Source organism: Geotrypetes seraphini, chromosome 7 (assembly GCF_902459505.1).
Source record: "Geotrypetes seraphini chromosome 7, aGeoSer1.1, whole genome shotgun sequence".
NCBI classification, from domain to species: domain Eukaryota; kingdom Metazoa; phylum Chordata; class Amphibia; order Gymnophiona; family Dermophiidae; genus Geotrypetes; species Geotrypetes seraphini.
In genome coordinates this window covers 11,672,072-11,694,687 of record NC_047090.1, presented here as the reverse complement: position 1 = coordinate 11,694,687, position 22,616 = coordinate 11,672,072, and the positions used below count along the sequence as shown (strand labels likewise).

At 43.7% G+C, this 22,616-nt stretch overlaps 1 protein-coding gene across 1 annotated transcript in view; it reads left to right on the top strand.

The window, feature by feature from the left end:
- ANKS1B (ankyrin repeat and sterile alpha motif domain containing 1B) overlaps positions 1-22,616 on the top strand; it is a 178,056-nt gene that overhangs the window by 144,904 nt on the left and 10,536 nt on the right. The window contains exons 19-22 of the mRNA XM_033951762.1: positions 11,728-11,835; positions 12,865-13,041; positions 15,678-15,824; positions 22,305-22,382. Of these exons, the coding sequence (XP_033807653.1) occupies positions 11,728-11,835; positions 12,865-13,041; positions 15,678-15,824; positions 22,305-22,382 (510 nt within the window). The remainder of the gene's footprint in view (positions 1-11,727; positions 11,836-12,864; positions 13,042-15,677; positions 15,825-22,304; positions 22,383-22,616) is intronic.

Genomic DNA, 22,616 nt, shown 5'->3' with positions numbered 1-22,616 from the left:
GCCAAGAAACAGTATCTACAGACGGTGAGCATTTCTATACTCAGCAAAAGTTCTTAATTCCTGATAAACCAGCACAAGTGACTCTTGAGTCCCTAAGAGACGTAATTACAAATTTTACAAAGACTATGAGCCCCAACTTCCAATATGTTGAAACAAAATTGATTCAACATACTAAAGAGCTTCAGGTGTTCAAAGAGGATCTGTCAGTTTCAAAATCTTCAGTTCAAAAGCTTGACCAAGACTTATTAACAAAACAAGTACAACAATCCCTTGTTAAGGATCAAGTGAATCTTAGGAAGAAGTTAGAGATACTTGAGAACAATGCAAAAAATAATAATAATTTAAGATTAATTAATTTTCCAAGATTAACGATGGTGACTCTTAGGGAGATGCTTAGGAGATACCAAGTGGAAATCTTACAAATTCCATAGGAAACATTACCACCTTTTTCCAAAGTTTACTATTTGCCTTATAAAGGAGGGAATCAGCAACAGATTAAACCGACTGATCAAGCCTCATTAAATGTATCAGAAATTTTGGAAACATCAGATAGAGATATAGCAATACCATCTATAATGATAATAACAGTAGCTCTTTCAAATGATAAAATGTGGTTATTGAGGCTTTTCTTTAAAAATAAACTGAAAGAATTTCTTGGATGTAAAATTCAAATGTTTCCTGATCTTTCAAGGGAAACTCAAAAGCGACGTAGAGAATTTCTTCTCCTGAGACCAGGAATCGCTTCACTGGGGGGCAACATTTTATTTGAGACATCTTTGCAAGTATATAATTTGCCACTGGTCAGTCAAATATGTTTTCTTTGAACCTCAACAATTAAGTGCTCTTTTGGCAATGTCCCGCTTGGATGAAGGAAAATCAAGTGCTCAATAATTTTAGAAGAAGCTCCTTCCCCAGCGCTATCTGTATCAGATCTTGCTAAATTGTTGAACAGTTTTCTTTATTTTTCGTCTATATGTAATCTTGGAATCCTAGATTGAGGACTTGAGAGAATTAGTCAAAGTTTTCGTAAATCTTTTTCTTTCTTTGTAAATTGTATTGAGATATGATTTGCACTTTAAGGAATTGTATTCAAATTAATTCACTTTCTGTACAAGTGTTCTTGGTATGTTATAATGAAAGCTTATAAATAAATAAATAAAAAAAATTTGCAGATGACATTAAATTGTTCAAAGTTGTTAAAACGCATGCAGATTGTGAAAAATTGCAGGCGGACCTTAGGAAATTGGAAGACTGGGCGTCCAACTGGCAGATGAAATTTAATGTTGACAAAGGCAAAGTGAGGCACATTGGGAAGAATAACCTGAATCACAGTTACCGAATGCTAGGGTCCACCTTGGGGGTTAGCATCCAAGAAAAGGGTCTGTATATCATTGTAGACAATACGATGAAACTTTCTGCCCAATGTGCAGCGGCGGCCAAAAAAGCAAACAGGATGCTGGGAATTACTAAAAAAGGGATGGTGCAACCTCATTTGGAGTATTGCGTTTAATTCTGGTCTCCTTATCTTAAGAAAAATATAGTGGCGCTAGAAAAGGTTCAAAGAAGAGCGACCAAGATGGTAAAGGGGATGGAACTCCTCTTGTATGAGGAAAGACTAAAACGGTTAGGGAAGTCTACAAAATCCTGAGTGGAGTAGAATGGGTACAAGTGGATTGATTTTTCACTCTGTCAAAAATTCCAGACTAGGGGACACTCGATGAAGTTACAGGGAAATACTTTTAAAACCAATAGGAGGAAATTTTTTTTCACTCAGAGAATAGTTAAACTCTGGAACACGTTGCTAGAGAATGTGGTAAGAACGGATAGCGTAGCTGGTTTTAAGAAAGGCTTGGACAAGTTTCTGGAGGAAAAGTCCATAGTCTGTTATTGAGACAGACTGCTTGCCCTGTATTGGTAGTATAGAATATTGCTACACCTTCAGTTATGGCCAGGTACTAGTTACCTGGATTGGCTACCATGAGAATGGGTTACTGGGCTTGATGGACCACTGGTCTGACCCAGTAAGGCTATTTTTATGCTTGAAGCACCTGTATGTAAACCGCTTTGAGTGTGGTTGTGAAACTAGGCATTAGGCATGTAGATAGCTGATTGGCTGGTGGGCACGAGGATCTCCTGGTGACTTACTTGCCTGGTGTGAAGGTGGCGGTCCTCACGCATCACTTAGATAGGATTTTAGATAGTGCTGTGGAGGAGCCAGAGTCTTGGTACACGTAGGTACCAATGATGTAGTAAAATGTGGGAGGGAGGTTCTGGAAGCCAAATTTAGGCTCTTAGGTAGAAAGCTGAAATCTAGATCCTCCAGGGTGGCATTTTCAGAAATGTTCCCATTTCCACGCGCAGGACCCAAGAGGCAGGTAGAGCTCCGAAGTCTCAATGCGTGGTTGAGGCGATAGTGCAGGGATGAGGGATTTAGATTTGTTAGGAACTGGACTCCACCTTAACTGGGAAGGAACCAGGCTGTTGGCGCTAACATTTAAAAAGGAGATAGAGCAGCTTTTAAACTGAGATGCGAGAGAAAGCCGACAGTTGCCCAAGAGCGTATGAGGTATCCTTGAAGCTTACTTCGATACATCGGCATTCAGAACCCTAGTCCAATCCCTCGTACTGAGTCTACTTGACTACTGTAACATCGCCTATTTAGCAATTTCCCAAAAGAACATGCAGCGTTTACAATTGATGCAAAATGCAGCGGTCAAACTGATCTTTGGGCTGAGGAAGTTTGACCACGTGACACCCTACTACCGGCAGCTGCATTGGCTGCCAATGGAGGCGCGCGTGAAGTTTAAATTTGCCTGCTTCTGCTTCAAAGCACTACACGGACTTGCCCCTAAATATATAACTGACCTTTTCATCTTCTCAGCCAACAGACACAAGAGAAGCTCACATTCCAACTTCGTTTCCCCCCCAGTCAGAGGTTGTAAACTGAAAAAACACCATGAACATCTTCTCTCGCACCAAGCAGCATCATGGGGTAAAGACCTAGAACAATTGCTTTTGCCCACTACTTATGAGGAATTTAGGAAACGTCTGAAAACACACCTGTTCCTATAGTATCTAGACAACTGATCCTCTCTTCTCTCTCCCCTCTATAGCGATTAACTTGTTCTATTGATCACTCTCTCCTCAAAAATGGATTTCCTGTCCTATTAACCCTCTTTCTTCCTCCCCTCTTAAAGTCAATCAATTTGTACCTTTGCTTAATCTTTGTAAACCGCAAAGAACTTCACGGTATTGCGGTATATAAGCTGTTATTATTATTATTATTGAAGGATACTATTGAAACAGGATAGTTTGGTGAAGTCTTCAGAATGTGCCGACCACCAGCCAATTGATTCAAGGCTGAGTCATTTCATGGCAAGTTCTGTAGCAACACTGAAGGGGGGACTTCTTCTTGATAAAGCCCTTGGCGAAACATGTCGGAGCAGACGCTTTAGGATGAATAAATATTTTCTCATGCAATCAGCACACATGAAGCCAAGTACAAAGTTTTTAGAATTTATAAAGATTATTTATTGCACTAAATAAGCACTTTACAAACACAAGTCTAATGAGGATGAACTTGCCATGAAATGACTCAGCCTTGAATCAATTGGCTGGTGGTTGGCACATTCTGAAGGCTTAACCAAAATTGTGAAAAAGTTGCTTGCACTGAATATCTGATAATAATTCAAATGCTGTCTTGTGTTGGTTTGTCTTAATCTATTGGCAGCTAATAGAAATAAGAGGTTGTACAACTGTACTGATGGAATCCTTATGGATAGAAATTCCAGGTGTGAAGGGAAGGAATAGAAAGGTTGGACTATACTACCGTCCCCCAGGACAAAATGAGCAGGCAGATGAAGAAATGTTTTCAGAGATTAGGAAAGCTGGAGAATAATGGTTGATTTAAATGACCACACTTTATTCTGGAGGATGAGTCATTTTGCAATACCATTTATCCTTTTCTAACTCATCTATAGACTACCTTTTACAGCTACATCCCTGAGCCCAATGACCCTACTGTCTCTTTAAGCTTTCAGTCACAACCACACATCCACAGACAGAACCAGCAATAATAATATTGGGAGAGAAAAGGCCTCTGATTGATTTCATGGGCAAATAAAACTCCCAATAGTTCTTTTCAGATCTCTTCTGAGTCTGCCTAGGCACCAAAGCCTAAGGATTATTTAAAGCCATGATGTTTTCAAAGTTCAAAAATGTATACAATACCACTGCACAGGTTATCCGCTGCACCACTGATGGAGGCTAACTCTTGACAGCTGCAGATAGATTGAGTTAGTCCAGTAAAGGACCCCTGAAGAAGGCTGAAACACGGACCGTGTAGAGTCCGAGCTTCACTGTCTTGAGCATTAATAATCTGTGACACATTTTGTACCTATATAAATCCTGAGGTTGCTTTTATTTCAATAAAGAATACGTCCTGGACCTCCCTTTGTGCTTTCGAGTCCAGTAAAGGAAACATCACCTACAGACTTTTGGATATCCAAGTCCACGAACAGGACATACTTTACTCAAGATGGAACATGAGGTGTAGTTCCCTCCAAAGTCTCTGGATTTCTGTGTGGGAAACTTCCCTGCTACATATGTTCCAGAATGTTCTTTAGCTGAGAGCCATTTTTTTTTCTCATTCTGGGCAGTGGCTTTGAGCTGATGTGCTGCTGAGGAAACCGTGCTCCACCTCTGCTTCTCCCCAGGGCTTTCTCGCTGCAGTCTGAGTCATTCCTGACTCAGACATTGTGTAGTCTTTACTTTCATGTCACGCTGGCTCTCCAAAGGAGCAGCACCTGTTGATTCTCAAACTGGCACCCAAGATACAGAGAACCAGGCAAAACAACCGGCCTTGTGCCTAGCAATTGGCGCTTTACCATTTCGGACTCCTTCACTTTGCAGGTGGGTTAAGTCACATTCACATGAGGTTATGTTATAATCCGATCTGATTCATCTGCAGAGGTGAATGAAATCTTGGTGCTGCCTATTTGCATATTTTTATGTCTTCATTTGGGCTTCCCTACCACCTCATGTCCGTATTTTATGTAATTATATTGTTAATTGATAGTTTCTCTGTATTACTTTCTACATGGATTTTTGTACATCGCCTAGCAATTTTAATAGGCGATTCATCAAATGAATAAATAAACTTGAAACTTGATCAACAGAGATAAGTGGAAAGATTTTTCTTCTATCAACCATGCATAGACAGCCCTGCTTATAGTTTTTTACTTTGGGAGTACAACGGAGGTTTTTGCCAGTGAGGTTACCACCCTACCACCTTTATCCACCATTGTGGTGGTGGGAGGGCTTTTGTCTGAGGCTTTTCCTCCAGTTCAGTTTGAACTTTCTCCTTTGAACTAAAGCAGCACTGCCTACATCTATATATGACATTGTTCTCTCTTTTTTGTGAAAGTGTGTTTCATTATACTATTGATTTTTCACATATCCGAGTATCTTGTGCTATTCATTTGGGCTTGGGCTATTCCCACCTGAAGCAGCATTGTGAGCTGATTTCCGTTCAGGGGGTTGTTCTCTGTTGCTCATTACAGGGTTTAGCTACTCACTTTTGTTAAAACTTGCAGATCATTTGCTTTGGCAGGTGGGTCAATGTGTCAGTGGCTCTGTTTTCAATTTGGTGCTTTTGCCAGCAGGAAACAAACTGGCTTCTTCTTGCCAGTCAAGATTTTCAGGATATGTAGGGGCTGAGTCGAGTCTAAGGGTGTTGAAGGGCCAGAGAACCTGTTGGTATTTTATTTATTTACATCAAAGCGACTTACAAAAAAACACAGACAATCTAAAACAGGGGTGTCCAACCTGCTGCCCTGTGAAGTATTTTGTGCGGCCCCACTCGAGGGCGATGCAGTGTTTACCTCTGCTGCCCCTGGGTGTTTACCGTCTTGCCAACTCCCTCCTCTGTCTTGTTTGCGCGGCCCCAGAAAATTTCTTTTCAGCCACTGCGGCCCAGGGAAGCCAAAAGGTTGGACACCCCTGATGTAAAACCTCACAAGAGGCCATCATACTCTGGTTACATCAGGTCCATTAATAGTAAAAGCAAATCCTGCTGTGCAAAACTCACACACTTCCCAGCCCATTCTAAAACTTCGATGGCTCAAAAAGTCATGAGCATGCAAAAACAAAAAAGTCTTCACTATTTTTTTCAAATTGCTGTAAAGATGCATTAAATCATACTGTATGTGCCCTGGTAGACTGTTCCACAAATGCGAACCTGCAAAACATAGTGCACTTTACACAGATCGCAAACTGCACTGGCTTATGCATCTGAATTAAATGTTGGAGCCGACATAAAGAGATCCTGCTATTTGGACTCATTTATGAAACTTTATTTCAGATTTTCAAAATCTTTGTTCTATGGTAAAAGAATATGGGTGTACATGGATGAGAGGCGGAAGCAGTTTTTGTCTTTAAGACAGGAAACATTGGCTTTGGGGCCTCCTTCTTGTAAGTGCATTGGAAAATACGCACAAGTTAAATATGTATTCTTTATTCCTGATCAGCTAAAGTCCTTCCTGGAGCAGAAAAAGATGGCCTGAAGTTTTTTTGCCCAGTGTAAATTAGAAAGCAAGTTAGATGCGTTATAGCCCTCACCAGGTCAGGTTTTCAGGATTTCTGAAATGAATATGCATGAGATCTATTTGCATATAATGGAAGCACTGCATGCAAATAAATCTCATGCAAATTCACTGGGGAAATCCTGAAAACCCGCCTGGAATGTGGCCCTCAAAGATCGACATTGGACAGTCCTGTCCACCAGAACCTCTCTGAGCTCTCTCGGTATTCTGAGATGTATTTCATTGGCCTGATGGTTTTATTCACTTTTAGTTTTGCAAGTTGTTCATGAACAATTTCTTCAGTAAACTGTGTCTGCTCCGTCTCCTCATGTACTTATGTCAATCTGCTTTGCGCGAAGCAACCCAGGGCTGTCTTGCAGTCACGTCATGCTATGATATGGAAAGTTCAAACCATGAAATGGCTCCAACAGACCTCAGCAGGACTCTCACAGTGTACCGTATTTTCGCGGATATAACGCGCACCATTGTAAAACGCGCACAGGGGTATAGCGCGCAGAAATCACGATGATATGTACAAAAACTTTTCTATACCGCGCTCAGGCATATAACGCGCATGCTGCCCGACTCTCCTCTGGCCACCCCGACTCTCCTTTCGCTCTCCCCGACTCTCCTCTGGCCACCCCGACTCTCCTTTCGCCCTCCCCGACTCTCATCTGGTTGCCCCGACTCACCCTGACTTTCGGTGCACTGCCCCGACTCTCCTCTGGTTGCCCCGACTCACCGTTCACCCCCCTGACTTTCGGTGCACTGCCCCGCCTCTCCGTGCCTGTCCCCCTTGAAGTCCTGTCCCCCCTTGAAGGTCTGCCTGTCCCCCCTTGAAGTCCTGTCCCCCTTGAAGGTCTGCCTGTCCCCCTTGAAGATCTGCCTGTCCCCCCTTGAAGTCCTGTCCCCATTCTGAAAGCCTGATGCCCCCCCTCGACGTCCGATTCTTCTCCCCCCTCGGCAGGACCACTCGCACCCCCACCCCGAAGGACCGCCGACTCCCCGACAATATTGGGCCAGGAGGGAGCCCAAATCCTCCTGGCCACGGCGACCCCCTAACCCCACCCCGCACTACATTACGGGCAGGAGGGATCCCAGGCCCTCCTGCCCTCGACGCAAACCCCCTCCCCCCAACGACCGCCCCCCCCCCAAGAACCTCCGCCCGTCCCCCAGCCGACCCGCGACCCCCCTGGCCGACCCCCACGACACCCCCACCCGCCTTCCCCGTACTTTGTGTAGTTGGGCCAGAAGGGAGCCCAAACCCTCCTGGCCACGGCGACCCCCTAACCCCACCCCGCACTACATTACGGGCAGGAGGGATCCCAGGCCCTCCTGCCCTCGACGCAAACCCCCCTCCCTCCAACGACCGCCCCCTCCCCAAGAACCTCCGACCGACCCGCGACCCCCCTGGCCGACCCCCCCACCCCCCTTCCCCGTACCTTTGGAAGTTGGCCGGACAGACGGGAGCCAAACCCGCCTGTCCGGCAGGCAGCCAACGAAGGAATGAGGCCGGATTGGCCCATCCGTCCTAAAGCTCCGCCTACTGGTGGGGCCTAAGGCGCGTGGGCCAATCAGAATAGGCCCTGGAGCCTTAGGTCCCACCTGGGGGCGCGGCCTGAGACACATGGTCGGGTTTGGCCCATGTGCCTCAGGCCGCGCCCCCAGGTGGGACCTAAGGCTCCAGGGCCTATTCTGATTGGCCCACGCGCCTTAGGCCCCACCAGTAGGCGGAGCTTTAGGACGGATGGGCCAATCCGGCCTCATTCCTTCGTTGGCTGCCTGCCGGACAGGCGGGTTTGGCTCCCGTCTGTCCGGCCAACTTCCAAAGGTACGGGGAAGGGGGGTGGGGGGGTCGGCCAGGGGGGTCGCGGGTCGGTCGGAGGTTCTTGGGGGGGGGCGGTCGTTGGAGGGAGGGGGGTTTGCGTCGAGGGCAGGAGGGCCTGGGATCCCTCCTGCCCGTAATGTAGTGCGGGGTGGGGTTAGGGGGTCGCCGTGGCCAGGAGGGTTTGGGCTCCCTTCTGGCCCAACTACACAAAGTACGGGGAAGGCGGGTGGGGGTGTCGTGGGGGTCGGCCAGGGGGGTCGCGGGTCGGCTGGGGGACGGGCGGAGGTTCTTGGGGAGGGCGGTCGTTGGGGGGAGGGGGTTTGCGTCGAGGGCAGGAGGGCCTGGGATCCCTCCTGCCCGTAATGTAGTGCGGGGTGGGGTTAGGGGGTCGCCGTGGCCAGGAGGGTTTGGGCTCCCTCCTGGCCCGATATTGTTGGGGAGTCGGCGGTCCTTCGGGGTGAGGGTGCGAGTGGTCCTGCCGGGGGGGGGATGTATCGGACGTCGGGGAGTCGGCCGGGCAAGAGGGCTTGGGCTCCCTCTTGCTCCGATCGTGGATGCGGGTGCGGGTGGGAGCGCGTGCGAGCGGTCGTTCGGGGTGGGGGTGCGAGCGGTCCTGCTGGGGGGGTGAATCGGGCGTCGGGCGGGGTGGGAACTATGTTTAAAAACTTTTGTATACCGCGCTCAGGCATATAACGCGCGAGGGGTATGCGCGGTACGTAAAATCACGTATAACGCGCGCGTTATATCCGCGAAAATGCGGTACAATAAATAGTAATTTAGGTCCTCTGGGCTTGTGGAACCTTAGGAACATTTTCAAATGAAAACACAAGTCATTACCAGGTAGTTTCTGTGTAAAGTTTGTGCATCTTGCACCTTGTTCTGTGTGCAGGTGGACTACGTACTTGAAATGTAATTCACATTTTTCCCTTGCTTCCAACCTTGTTATATCTCTAGAAAAGCCCATGTTTCCACATTTAGTGGAACACTATTTTCAAAACCCCTAATTTTAAGTGTCTAAATCCATGTTTAACCAGCTAGATCAGGTTTGAAAGACATTTTGTTGCTCAGTAACAAAAGTATATCTTGCCTAATACAAAATGACATGACATTCCTTTAGACCAGTGGTCTCAAACTCGCGGCCCGCCAGGTACTATTTTGAGGCCCTCGTATTACAAAGAATGATTCTTTATGGAAAACTTGTGCCTTGACTGTCTGGCAGTCGCATTCTGGAACGTTGCCCGCCTCACTGCTGTAACCTCACGCAAGCGCTTTCCTGCGTCTGTACGCAATTGTCCTCTCCACTCCACCTCACAATCGCGTACAGACGCAGGAAAGCGCTTGCATGCGGTTACTGAAGTGAGGGGGACAACGTTGCAGAACGTAAGGTAACTATTGGAGGCAGTGCAGCTTGTGCTAGAGAAGGTGAGAGCTGAAGGTGGTTGCGGACGCGACCACCGGACACTTAAGTATAAGTTTTCCATAAAGAATCCTTCTTTATAATACCGAGGGCCTCAAAATAGTTGGTCCAAAATCTTGTCTCTTGCAGTTGATACTTTGATAGTTTTTCACTTTCTGCATGTTGCACTGCTTTCAGCTGTGTATAGCTGAAGTTATCAGAAGCAATTAAGGAAAGATTTATAAACTAACGGTTATAGTTTATAAATATTTCCTTAATTGTTTCTGATAATTTCAGATAATCCACATTTTGGATTTTAGGTACTTACGTCATTTCTTTAATAAGACATTAACTATTTTTTTCTGTGGCCCTCCAAGTACCTACAAATCCAAAATGTGGCCCTGCAAAGGGTTTGAATTTGAGAGTCCTGCTTTAGATGTTATTACCAACAACAACACACTCCTAATTTGCCAAACAAATCCTAAACTAGAAAAAACAAGGAAGGCAACCAAGTCACATCAAGGTCTGTGAGGGGGAAGCTCAAAGTGCCTGACTTGGCTCACAACTTGCAAACCAAATATAGTGTAATATGTCAAAGAACGTGTCACATTATATGATGTTATAGGGCGCTCTCAGTGTGAACCCTCAGTGATAGGAGCACAGCTCCGACACTTCACTTCTGGGCCAAGGCCATAAGCCTCCACCCGCACACCATCATCGAGCGCCCTGTGTGTGCAGAAATCAAACCAATCAACAATCAAAGTGAGTAAATGAAACTCAACACAAGCAACCTGAGCGACCCCCACACAAACCCTGCCAGCCAAACCCCCTCAAAAAACTCACGCAAAATCACAAACAAAGTCAAAAACCATACCAAAAAGTGAAAAACATGTCCAAAAGAAACAATACTTATCCAAAACTGTCACACAAACGGAAAAACCGCGCCAGGAGGAGAGGTTCAACCGCGCTGGTTTCGGGAGGAGCCCTTCTTCAGGAACCTGGCCTCCAACAGAACACAAGCAGAGAGGAACCTGGCCTCCAACAGAACACAAGCAGAGAGGAAGCCTTCCTCTCTGCTTGTGTTCTGTTGGAGGCCAGGTTCCTGAAGAAGGGCTCCTCCCGAAACCAGCGCGGTTGAACCTCTCCTCCTGGCGCGGTTTTTCCGTTTGTGTGACAGTTTTGGATAAGTATTGTTTCTTTTGGACATGTTTTTCACTTTTTGGTATGGTTTTTGACTTTGTTTGTGATTTTGCGTGAGTTTTTTGAGGGGGTTTGGCTGGCAGGGTTTGTGTGGGGGTCGCTCAGGTTGCTTGTGTTGAGTTTCATTTACTCACTTTGATTGTTGATTGGTTTGATTTCTGCACACACAGGGCGCTCGATGATGGTGTGCGGGTGGAGGCTTATGGCCTTGGCCCAGAAGTGAAGTGTCGGAGCTGTGCTCCTATCACTGAGGGTTCACACTGAGAGCGCCCTATAACATCATATAATGTGACACGTTCTTTGACATATTACACTATATTTGGTTTGCAAGTTGTGAGCCAAGTCAGGCACTTTGAGCTTCCCCCTCACAGACCTTGATGTGACTTGGTTGCCTTCCTTGTTTTTTTTAGATGTTATTACATCAGTGGGTTTTTATATCATTTAGTCATTTCTCTAGATTCCTGGCTCTGCGCTGTTCTGAACTGGTTGCATATCCCAGACTGTAGTGGATGGGAGGGCTTCTCGAGCACTACAGAATATATGGCATCATCTCTTGAAGAAGTGCATGGATATGAAATAATGATTATAACATGAGTGAATCATCCATCAGCGCTTTATGAAATTTTGCTGTCCAGGGACTATCTTGGACTTGTTGCTTCAATCATTTTGTTCTTGTCTCCATGGTGCATGGATTGTTCTAGAATGAATGTTTTCTTTTTCAGATTTTAAAAATTAAATTACTGGGCCACAGGAAACGGATTTTGGCATCTCTGGGAGAGCGAGTTCATGAGGATATTCCTCAAAAGCCACCGCGATCAATCACCCTAAGGGTAGGTTCAGAGCTGTCCAGGACCCCTACATGCCTCACACACACTAGTAAGACACTTTAATTGCCCAAAAAGTGCATTGCCTGGTCACCCTCTCCAGATGTTTACAGTGGCTGGAGATGTCCAAGGACACAGAGCAGTAGTCCAGTCTGTCTGCAGACCATGCAGATGGGGGTGGACTGGCACTGAGGAGGAAATTATCTGGAGAGTGTTTTAAATATCGCAGCTAGCAGGTTGAATATCCATGTTTTATTTAACCGCCAGGGCCAGCATTTAAAATACCATGTGATGCATCTCGTAATCCAACCCTGGGCAAGTGCAAGAATTAATGGCTCTTCCATGGCGCTACAGTTTTTAGAAACTGCTTTTCCCACACGAAGTTGGCTTCTGCCAGCTTCCGCTTCAGATGAGGGAATGTCCTGTTGAATTTTTTTTTTTATCATTTGTTACAATTATATAACAAACATACAGGAATATCAAATACAACTATCAACATAAAATGCTCAGTAAACAAACTGAAACCCCAAATCATTCAATCTGACTGCAAGTACCATTCCTTTAGCAAATCAAATTGAAAAAGGAAAACATTTTAAAATTCTTGGCGGGCAAAATGTGGCACATTCTTTACTTGTCATCAATTATCCTCCCTAGTATGGAAAAATAAAATAATAACCTAAGATACTATCTGCACAGGTTTATCTTTAAGAAATACCTCTAACTGGACTGGATCTAGGAAGACATATTATCACTTGCATACGAAATAAGGCACTTGCAGGGAAATTTTAAGAAAAAGGTCGCATCCACCACCAAAGCCTTAAGCCTAAGTGATAGGAACTGCTTCCTTTTTAACTGGGTCTGCTTAGAAACGTCAGAGAAAATCAACACTTGATGGCCACAAAACACAGCTTGTTTCTCTAGCTCTGTTTTGAAGGCCACCGAGAGTGGAGCACGTTTTGTCCGCTTTAAATGGGTCCAGCCTCACCTGCGTACGTTCCAGTTTAACTGTCTTCTTATTTTTGTATTTGTGCTTAGGAGCCGAGTGGAGAAAACACTCCTCCACAGCTTTCGCCATCCCTCAGCCAAAGCACCTACACCACTGGGGGCTCCCTCGACTTCCCACACATTATGATGCAAGATGCCAGGAGAAGAAGAAATGAAAATTACTTTGATGATATCCCCCGATCCAAACTGGAGAGGCAGATGGCACAGGTAAGTTGGCTAGTGCTTTGCACATAGAACTCATGGAGGTAAGTAAACAAGATGGTGAAATTTAGTAAATGAGTAGAAGACAAATTACTGCTGAACTTGGAAAACCACCTACCTCTGGCCACTTTAAAGACAAGGTACCATGATGGCTGCAGCAGTTACTGTACCAGTATCTCAATAGGCCGTGCACAAAATCTTCGCCTCAGACCCCTGCATTTCACATTTCTTTCTTATAATCACCCTCAAGTACACACAGTCAAAAGTCGTCCCAACCACGTGCATAAATTCAACAAAAAGAGCAATTTGTACGGTTAACAAACAAAATTCCTGTATAATTTCTCCCCGTAGTGGAATGGGCAATAGGAGCTTCTTTGTGATTCCTGCATTGCAGTCTTCCCTTTCAAAGTAGGGGCAGTAAATCCTTTCCTGAGATCTTTCTGTCAATGTAGGCTCTTACCGTCAAATTCTCCTCCAAAACTCATTTCCCCACAACCCTAACTTTGGATTTGAGATCTTCATAACCAGCGTAGGTGCTGCTTTACACCTCTTCTGCTGATTTCGGCTCTCTTGCTAATGATACTAATGGAACCTTCTTTCCTTTCTACGATACTTGTCTAACCGGCTCATGGGTGCATATGCTGCAGGGCTGGCGTAAATACTCCCACATAGACTGGGGGAGATGCACAAAACAGTGCACATGCCCAGAACACCCACTTCGATTATTTTCAAACCACAGTATTGGCATCTATGCACGTACCGGAACCTTCTAGAATCATCCCACCCCCTTCGTCCTTGGTTTTATTTGCATTTATAATAATTATACAAGCAAAAATACTTGAATAATAAAGCACAAATAAGCAAACATTTTTCAAAATCATAGAAAAAAAAAAGAAATATAATATGCTGTACTAAAAAAAAAAAAAGGGGAGTAGAACCATATTAACCCTTAAAGCTCAGGGGATCATTACAAGGACAAAAAAATAAATAAGGAGAAAAATGAGCTCTTGGTAAATTATTCATTAGCTCCATCAATATCTCAATCAGGTTAACCAGAAATTAAGAAAGGAATGATGTCTTGATTCTTTAGCTTCTATCAGAAACTGAAGTTCATCTGGATCAAAGAATATATATCTACAGTAGTAGCAGAAAGAACTCCTCCCCATTTTTAGGGGTTACATAATTGAAAAGTACCTCACAGAAATTGTTAAACATTTCTTCCTTCTCTCCTGAGTTGTTTTAGTCAGATCTGGGGAAAACCCATATTCTTAAAGTGGAAACATACCGTAATCTCAAAATATGCTCCCGATCCTGGGGAAACACAAAAGTAACCATGAGGGTTGCACAGCTCACTGCTTCAGATTCGTTGCCAGGGAATAGGGTGAAAGCAGTTAGCTTAGCAAGGTTTAAAAAAGGTTTGGATAGAATTGGGTGTCTTGGGAAATTTATAAAACGCAAGTTGAGATCTTTGAGCATTTACTAAATCCTCTAGTGGTTAGCATTTTATCTTTTAATGAAGCCAATTGTCCTTTCTGTGAGGCAGCAGCAGCCTACTCTTGAGTTTTATCCACTATAAAGGCAGTCCCAGTTGTAATTTCCTGGTTAGAAACAACAACAGCAGTCAAATTAGAAATGGATTGATGAAGCAATGATATCGCATCCAATAATGACCCAAGAATCACCTTATCCAGTTTAACTAACAGAGGTAACTTCAAAGCAAGGCCCAAGACTTCCTCCTGTGTCTGGTCAGCACTCATTAGCCCCAGAACTTCCATTGTTCTGCAGTTGGACATCCGAAATCGCCATCGCTGGAGGGAGTGGAGGAATTTGTGGTATAGGGCTTAGCATCATGTTGAGTTCTCCAAGGGATGCCCCAGCGGAACTGAACCCAGGAGGTTTTGGAGATAGTGGTATTCAGCTCTGGAATTACTGTTTGTAGGGAGAAAGCTGCTGAGACTGAGGGAAGTCCCATTTCTTCCCCATAACGAGGAAGCTCATAGAGCACAGCTCACCACGTCTTTCCTTCAGGGTGCCATCTTGGTTCTCTCCTCCCCCCCCTTTCATTCTATATCAGTGTGTCTAAAGTTGGACACCGTTTGTGCGTGTATTGTTACAAAACAGTAGCCCATGTGTTCAAAGGATAGAAATGCGAGATCAGTATTAGATGAGCATAATCATGAGTGGGTCTCTCACACATACAGCTTACACGCATGAGCTCCCATTTATACCTGTGTAAGTGGGACACATCTAAATGTCTGCACATTTTTAGAACCTAAGAATAGCCTTACTGGGTTTAGACCAATGGTCCATCAAGCCCTTTCTCACGGTGGCCAATCCAGGTCACTAGGACCTGGCCAAAACCCATGGAGTAGCAATATTCCTTGGGTTTTGGCCAGGTCCTAGTGACTTATGCTGTAGAATCTGTGCGCACAGATGCCATTTCAGAACACTCTTAAAGTAAATTCACACTGGCTTTTCCCGTGGGTAAAGATCCATTTACCAAAGACATGCTTTCAAAATGTCAGTTTTTTTGGCTTTGCTGAAGCTCTTTTGCCGATGCACCGATCAAAGCTCTGCTCCTTCCTGCAGCTGAAAACAGAATGAGCCGGTTATTTGCATCAGCTGCATCTTTTCTCTTTCAGAATAAATATGATTTCCAGTCGGGAGACTGGGGGGAACCTTCCCTTAACCTACGTGCCCCTAATGAAGCTGCAGGTCCCAGTCCTGTGCAATATTGGCAGCACCACCCTGAGAAGCTGATCTTCCAAGCTTGCGACTACAGAGCTTATGTAAGTCTTCCTCTTTATACAGCCTTCTATCATGTGCCAGGGACCAGATTTAAGATAAAACTAAGCACATTTATTTATGGAAAATATTTATAGACCCCTCTATCCAATAGTCTTAGATGGTATACAACTTAAATAATGTCATAAAAAATAACAACCACCATAATTAAAGGACTATAAGCAGCCATGTACCATGTGCGTGTTCTGCAAGTTCTGGAAGGGAGAAACTTGCCAGTAGAAAGGACAGCGGGACAACACATAAAGAGCTGGCAAACTCCCACAGTGCTGAAGCTTGAAGAATAGTTTGAAATTTGACAGCTAAAATTTAATGCTAAGAAATGCAAAGTCATGCCTTTGGGTTGCAAAAACCTGAGGGAATGGTACAGTTTAGGGAGTGAAGAACTTTTGTACACAAAAGAGGAGCGGGACTTCGGTGTGATAGTTTGTGATGATCTTAAGGTTGAAAAGGTGACGGCAAAAGCTAGAAGGATGCTAGGGTGAATAGGGAGAGGTATGGCCAGTAGGAAAAAGGAGGTATTGATGCCCGTGTATAAGACTGTGGTGAGACCTCATTTAGAATATTGTGTAAATTCTGGGGGCTGCACCTTCAAAAAGATATAAAAAGGATGGAGTCGGTCCAGAGGAAGGCTACTGAAATGGTATATGGTCTTCATCATAAGGAGTATGGGGACAGATTTAAAGATGTCAATTTGTATACTTTGGAGGAAAAGCGGGAGAGGGAAAATATGATAGAGACGTTTAAATACCTACATAATGTAAATGTGTATGAGTCGAGTCACTTTAATTTGAAAGGAAGCTCTAGAATGAGAGGACATAGGATGAAGTTAAGAGGTGACAGGCTCAGGAGTAAGCTAAGGAAATACTTTTTTACAGAAAGGATGGTAGTTGTGTGGAACAGTCTCCCGAAATAAGTGGTGGAGACAAGAGACTGTCTGAATTCAAGAAAGCGTGGGATCTCTTAGAGAGAGGAAGAGATAATGTTTCTATGTTTTTGCTTTTAACACTCTGCTGCTAGAATGTAAAAGTGGACAGAGAAAACAGCCCTGGAGGAAGAACCCAGAAAGAAAAGGCCAAAATCCTTCAGTTCGGAGTTAGAGCCGAAAGAAAGAGTGGATGGAGTATGTGACACGGTGCCTGTGTGGCAGGATTGGGAAGTGGTCCTATGACTCTGTTTCTCTTTGTCGGTATGAGGATCTGCCCCTTGGATGTGAATGAAACATTCCAAAGTGTTGTCCTTAACCTCCACCAGAGGCATAAAGTGGCATTTGGACTTTTTGTTTGCTAAAACATCCAAATTGCCATTTTTGAAACACATGTTTTAGACGGTTTTCTATGCTGCTTGTCTGCAGTGTGTCTAAATCTCAAGGGGGCATGTTTTGGACAGGAATAGGGCAGACTTATGATTTTGTCAATGTTTTTCTGCAATAATGGAACTTTGCAGAAATTGTCCAGGGCAAAACTTAGATGTTTCAAGCTAGACTTCTTTCAATAACAAATAAGTGCTTAAAAAAAAAGTGGCCAACTAAGCAACTGGCCTCTGGAGGCATGAAGGCATGGCCTCCCCTTACTCCTGCAGAGGTCAATGACCCTCTTCCACACCCCAAAGAAGTGAATGAAAGAGTCCATAGCAGCCTGTAAGACAAGTCCTCTTAGAGCAGCCAGCAGGTCTTTCGAGTAGCCTAGGACTGCAGAGAAGGGACCCAGGCCGATATCCCAATCGAACTAGTTCAGTTGTGGTAAACCGTGAGCCTTCTAAAATCTACTTTACCAACTTATGGGTGACACCTGCAGGCCTTAACAGGGAATTTCTATAATCAGCGTCTAAACTTTCTCCTACACCCCAATGGCTGGTTTTCTATCGGGCAGGATTTTTATTTTTTTAAAATGGTTCAAAAAGATAGATGCATTAAGGACAAGCGCATCTAGGAAATGACCATTTCCCTCCCCCCTCCCCCCCCCCCAAAAAAAAAAAGATAAGGCTTTTTCTGCTTTGAAAATGGCCATTTTCTCTACTGGATCTTTGGTCGTTTTTCCCCAAATGTTCAAAATTGGATTCAGATGTCATTCTGAAATGCCCCTTCACATCAAACAAGCATAATCTGAAAACTTGGCTATTCTCAAAAATGTAAATCTTGTAATCTTTAATTCTTATAATGGTTTTCCTTCCTTAAATTAAAGATCCTGTAAACCATCTCTTTGGAGAGGATGCGGTATATAAACTTAAGGTTTAGTTTAGTTTACCTATTGTAGAAGCAGATGGTTAATGTTTCTTGGTACTTCACAGACCTATTTTCACTTTGAACAATCAAAAGCAGCTTTCAGTTAAAAAGGCCTAATGCGCCAAGGTGAGAGTCTGACATTGTAAACAGAAGTGAATTGGAAGACAGTTGGGCCGTTGCATAGGTTATAATGTTCCACACACCATCCTGGACCCTTTGATCCCCTCATGATGGTCAATTGCACATACCTTGGAGCTGAATTGAGCCATCATTAATGAAATTTAAGTCTGCCATGGAGATATTCTTGTTCCAGAGCTCGTAGGAGCTGATGTGGGTAGAACCGGGAGCCTCTTTCTACCTGTCCCTTTCTTTTTCTCTCCTATCATTGCGTTGGTATGTTTGTCAGGAAGGGTGGCCTGTAAAGTTCAAATAAACCATAAATAGACCATCAGCCATAATAATAATAATAGGAGGCTATGGAAGGAAAAAGAAGGGTGGAGAAAAATTGGGTAGGAGTTTCAAGTTTATTCTGACATACCAAAGCGGTTTAGATCTTTACAGTAGTAAAAATAATTAAAAACCTGGGGAATAGACAAACAAACTAATAGTGACTATTAAGACAAAAAAGATTGAAACAAAAGGGAAAAGGGTATAATATTAAAAATAAAAGGAAAAGGTGCAAGAAAAAAACGACAGGGAAGAGAGAAAAGGCATCTTCCTTTTTTTTCCCCCTTAAAAATTGTAGATCTCATAAGCGTCTTTGAAAAGAAAAGTTTTAAGATTGATTTTAAAGATGTTTAAATTAGTTTCTTGCTGTAGTGTTAGGGGAAGGGCGTTCCAAAGTGTGGGCGCAACTACCAAGTAAGATTTTCGCGTTGTATCATAAAAGTGCTGTCTGATTGAGGGAATAGTCAGAAGGTATTGCTGAGAAGATCTCAGTGACTTTAAGGATTCGTAAGGGATTAAGAGCCTGTCAATGAACATGGGAGAGTGATTAAGTTGAACTTTGAATGCTACCCGAAAATAAGCCCTGCCATGATTTTTAAAGATGCTCCTAATATAAGCCCTAGTTATGATCAACCCCCGAATCCCCCCACCTAAATGTCCCTGACACTCCCTGACTCATATCCCTGACATTAGTGAAAAAAATGGACCTCGCCAATCCAGCAACCCCCACGGTGGGAGGGTCAGTGGGGTTCTGCTGCACAGGGGGTTTGTACGGAGGGATAGAAAGATGCTGCACATGAGGGGGGGGGGGAGAAATAAAAGAGGAAGAATTGGGGTAGAGGAGAGGAAGGGAGAGATGATTGTTGTACATGAAAAAAATAAGACATCCCCGAAAATAAGCCCTAGTGCGATTTTGGACCCAAAATTAATATAAGACACTGTCTTATTTTTGGGGAAACACGGTAGTAAGAGAGTTTTGAATGAGATTCTGTGAGTGATGGGTAAACAATGAGCTTTTTTAAGAAGAGGGGAAACATGGTCAAATTTTTTAGCCTTAAAGATAATTTTAATAGCTGTATTTTGAATTATCTGTAGTCTCCTGATCTGTTTTTGGGTGATTCTCTGATAGAGGGAATTGCAATAGTCTAACCTGGAAATGATCAAAAAATGAATTAGAAGATTGAGAAATTTTGGGTCTAGAAGAGATGAAATAGAGAATTGCAGCCAAAGTATAACCCTACGTACTGTTTCATAGGACCTGGAAAAAATACATTGTCAGGGCTGATTTAAATTTTAAATAAGAGAGCAGAAGGGAGGGAATTCCATAGTGAAGAAACACATAAAAGCATGTACTGCTCGGTTAATGAGAAATAAATGGAAGAGAGAGATGCTCCAGAGCAGAGCAGAGGGCTCTTTAAGGCATGTAGGGAATAGCAAGTGAATTGTGCTTTTTCCTGCCAGTTTGGCATCAGATGGTAGAAAAGCAGAGAGGAATTACCAGGAGGAGAGATTGAGCAAAAGAGAGCAAGCCTCTATGCATGTTTGTTTTCTTGAGCAGAGATTGGTCCATAATCTGCTGTGAGGTATCTGGCTGGCTGCACAAGAAGCATTTGTCCTAGGAAGAGCAATAATGACGTTATCCAAGCAATGTTTATTAAAGGACCCGACAGTCCAGTATTTTGCAAACTGACTGCATCAATATCAATACGATACTTACTTGTTTTCTCAGGGTTTCCGCAGCTGTGCTTGTTGCAGGTTTTCAGGTCTCGCTGCGTCTTGTCAGGTTTCGACGAGACCCGGAAACCTGCAACAAACATGATTCTTGCTTATCGCTATATTGAAAAGTAGAGTTTTGTGATATGTAACATTTGCATACCACTGTTTGTTGTTTGATGTTTGATGTTTGATGTTGTTTGATGTTTCTTTTTCTGTTGTTGTTTCAAAATTTAATAAATAAACTAAGACAAAAAAAACAACAGCAAAATGCATAAAAAATCAGCCAGCCATTACTACCAAATAAGAACATCTTAAATTTATTTATTTTTTTTTTTTTTTGAAAGAAGATAAATTCGATTCCAACTTAATTAAGAAAACAAGGAATTCCAGAAAGGAAGCAGAACATTGGAAAATAGAGTATTCAAGAACCCCATTAAAATTTAGAGGGTGAAGTAACTCTAAATCTAACACAATCAGGATGCAATCCAGAATCAGCTGCTAACAATTTTGGTTCACCCTATGATTGACACTGAAACAAATGATTTATATGCTGCTGTTTTTTTTAGTCCAACTGAAATGGTTATTGGCTGATTCTGGAGAGCGTACTGATTGACGCAGTTAGCTTGCCGAAACATGGGACACGAAGGTCTGTCAAGCGTTGCTTCTTTCGCCCAGTTGGTTCTTTCATTATTGATCTTCCTAGAACTTATGCTGACTATACTTTTTTTGTGGTGCAACTGTGACTGAACTGTTTGTTCCTTGGCTGCAGGCAGGGCTTCAAAGAATAAAACCAGAGGTCTGCAAGGAACCCTAGTTAAAAGCAGAGGAACTTCTGAGTTGCTGTTGGTCCCAGCGGCAGTGAATGAATTATGTACCAAGTACATGGAGAAAGGCATATTATTCAAAGCCCTGCAGTATACTCTCCACCCAGGATTTAGCTAGTCCAAGACCACATCTTTAATAGTCATACAGCTGTGAAACAGGACCTTGTCCAGACTTTATCTGGCAGGGTTCGAGCTACGGGGGACTCCCTAGCAGTGTGACTTAGGGATGCATCACCCAGAACTGAAGAGAAGAAATTCTGTTCTAAAGGAAGCTGTCTCTCAAATGCCACAGCCTTTTCTTTAAAACCAAGAGTGGAGACTGTAGACATTTGGGGAGGACCGGATTAGGAGCGTACAATTTGCTTTATTATCTTTCCCAGCTAATGCAACCCATATAAAAATTGGGTTTGCTAGAGTGTGATTTTTCTGTTAGTGAAGCTGACCTTTTAATCTTTATGATTTTTTGTCAGTGCTTGATGATGTCATATTTGTGAGACAAGAGCAAGGCCGTCTATCTGGAAATATATTGATGTGAAGAAGGGGGAGGTTTTTCTAAGGGAGATATCCTTTGCTCAGAGTAGGCAGATCGCATACGACAGAGAGGTGAAGATTTTGAGAGTGAGTTAAGTGATCTCTGTCAGTTTGAATAGATCATAGGTAACAGATGTGAGATGTTTTGAGATGGATGTGGGAGACCCTCAAAGAGTTCAGAGCTTAGTGCTGAGGGGAAAGCAGTGAGAGATTTGACAGAGTTGGATTCACTGAGGGAAAGGAAAGGAAATCCACTCTTTAATACCCTTTCTCTTTGGGGGGGGGGGAAACAGAGCTGACCCAGAATGCATCTGTAAGGTAAGTCCCTCCTTCCTGAATCCAGGGAATACTTTGGAGGTGGTGTTGCAAAAATTTGTGGCGGGATTTGTTCCCACTGACAGAGATCATAGGCTCACTCTCAAAATCTTTCATCACTCCATCATCTGCTCACTCTACAATTTCCTCTCTAAGCCAAGGAAACACCCACTGCTAGACACATAGACTGTTGATTGACAGGATTAAGCTTGGCAGGGGCTTAAGCAAACTCCTTCACTTTGGTTACCCAGGGGGAACGTGCTTTGCGTTTTACACTCAGAGTCGCTTTGAAAAGTTGGCTCCTCCTCAATCCAGAGGAAGAGAGATGGTCTGCAGCTCAGGGTGCGTTAAATGGGACATGACCAACTGTCTGGAGATACTGTGCCTTACACACACTTTCTTTCTTGCAGTATTTGGGCTCAATGCTGATTAAAGATTTAAGAGGAACAGAATCTACACAGGATGCTTGTTCAAAGATGAGGGTGAGTGTATGAAATGAACCTGAGCTCTCTGTAGCGGTTCATATTGCTTCTTACTGCTTCATTGAAGATCTTTAGCTGTGTTCAGGGAGAAAGCAAGTGCCTCTGGGTGGAAGGCAATCGCCTAGATTCCCTCCCCCACACTGCAGTTCAAATAATGATTTTTTCCCAGCTCCACTGCTGTCTGGTCCTAATGAATGAATTCACAGATGGTATTGTGTGATTGCTACATTTAATGCAGAG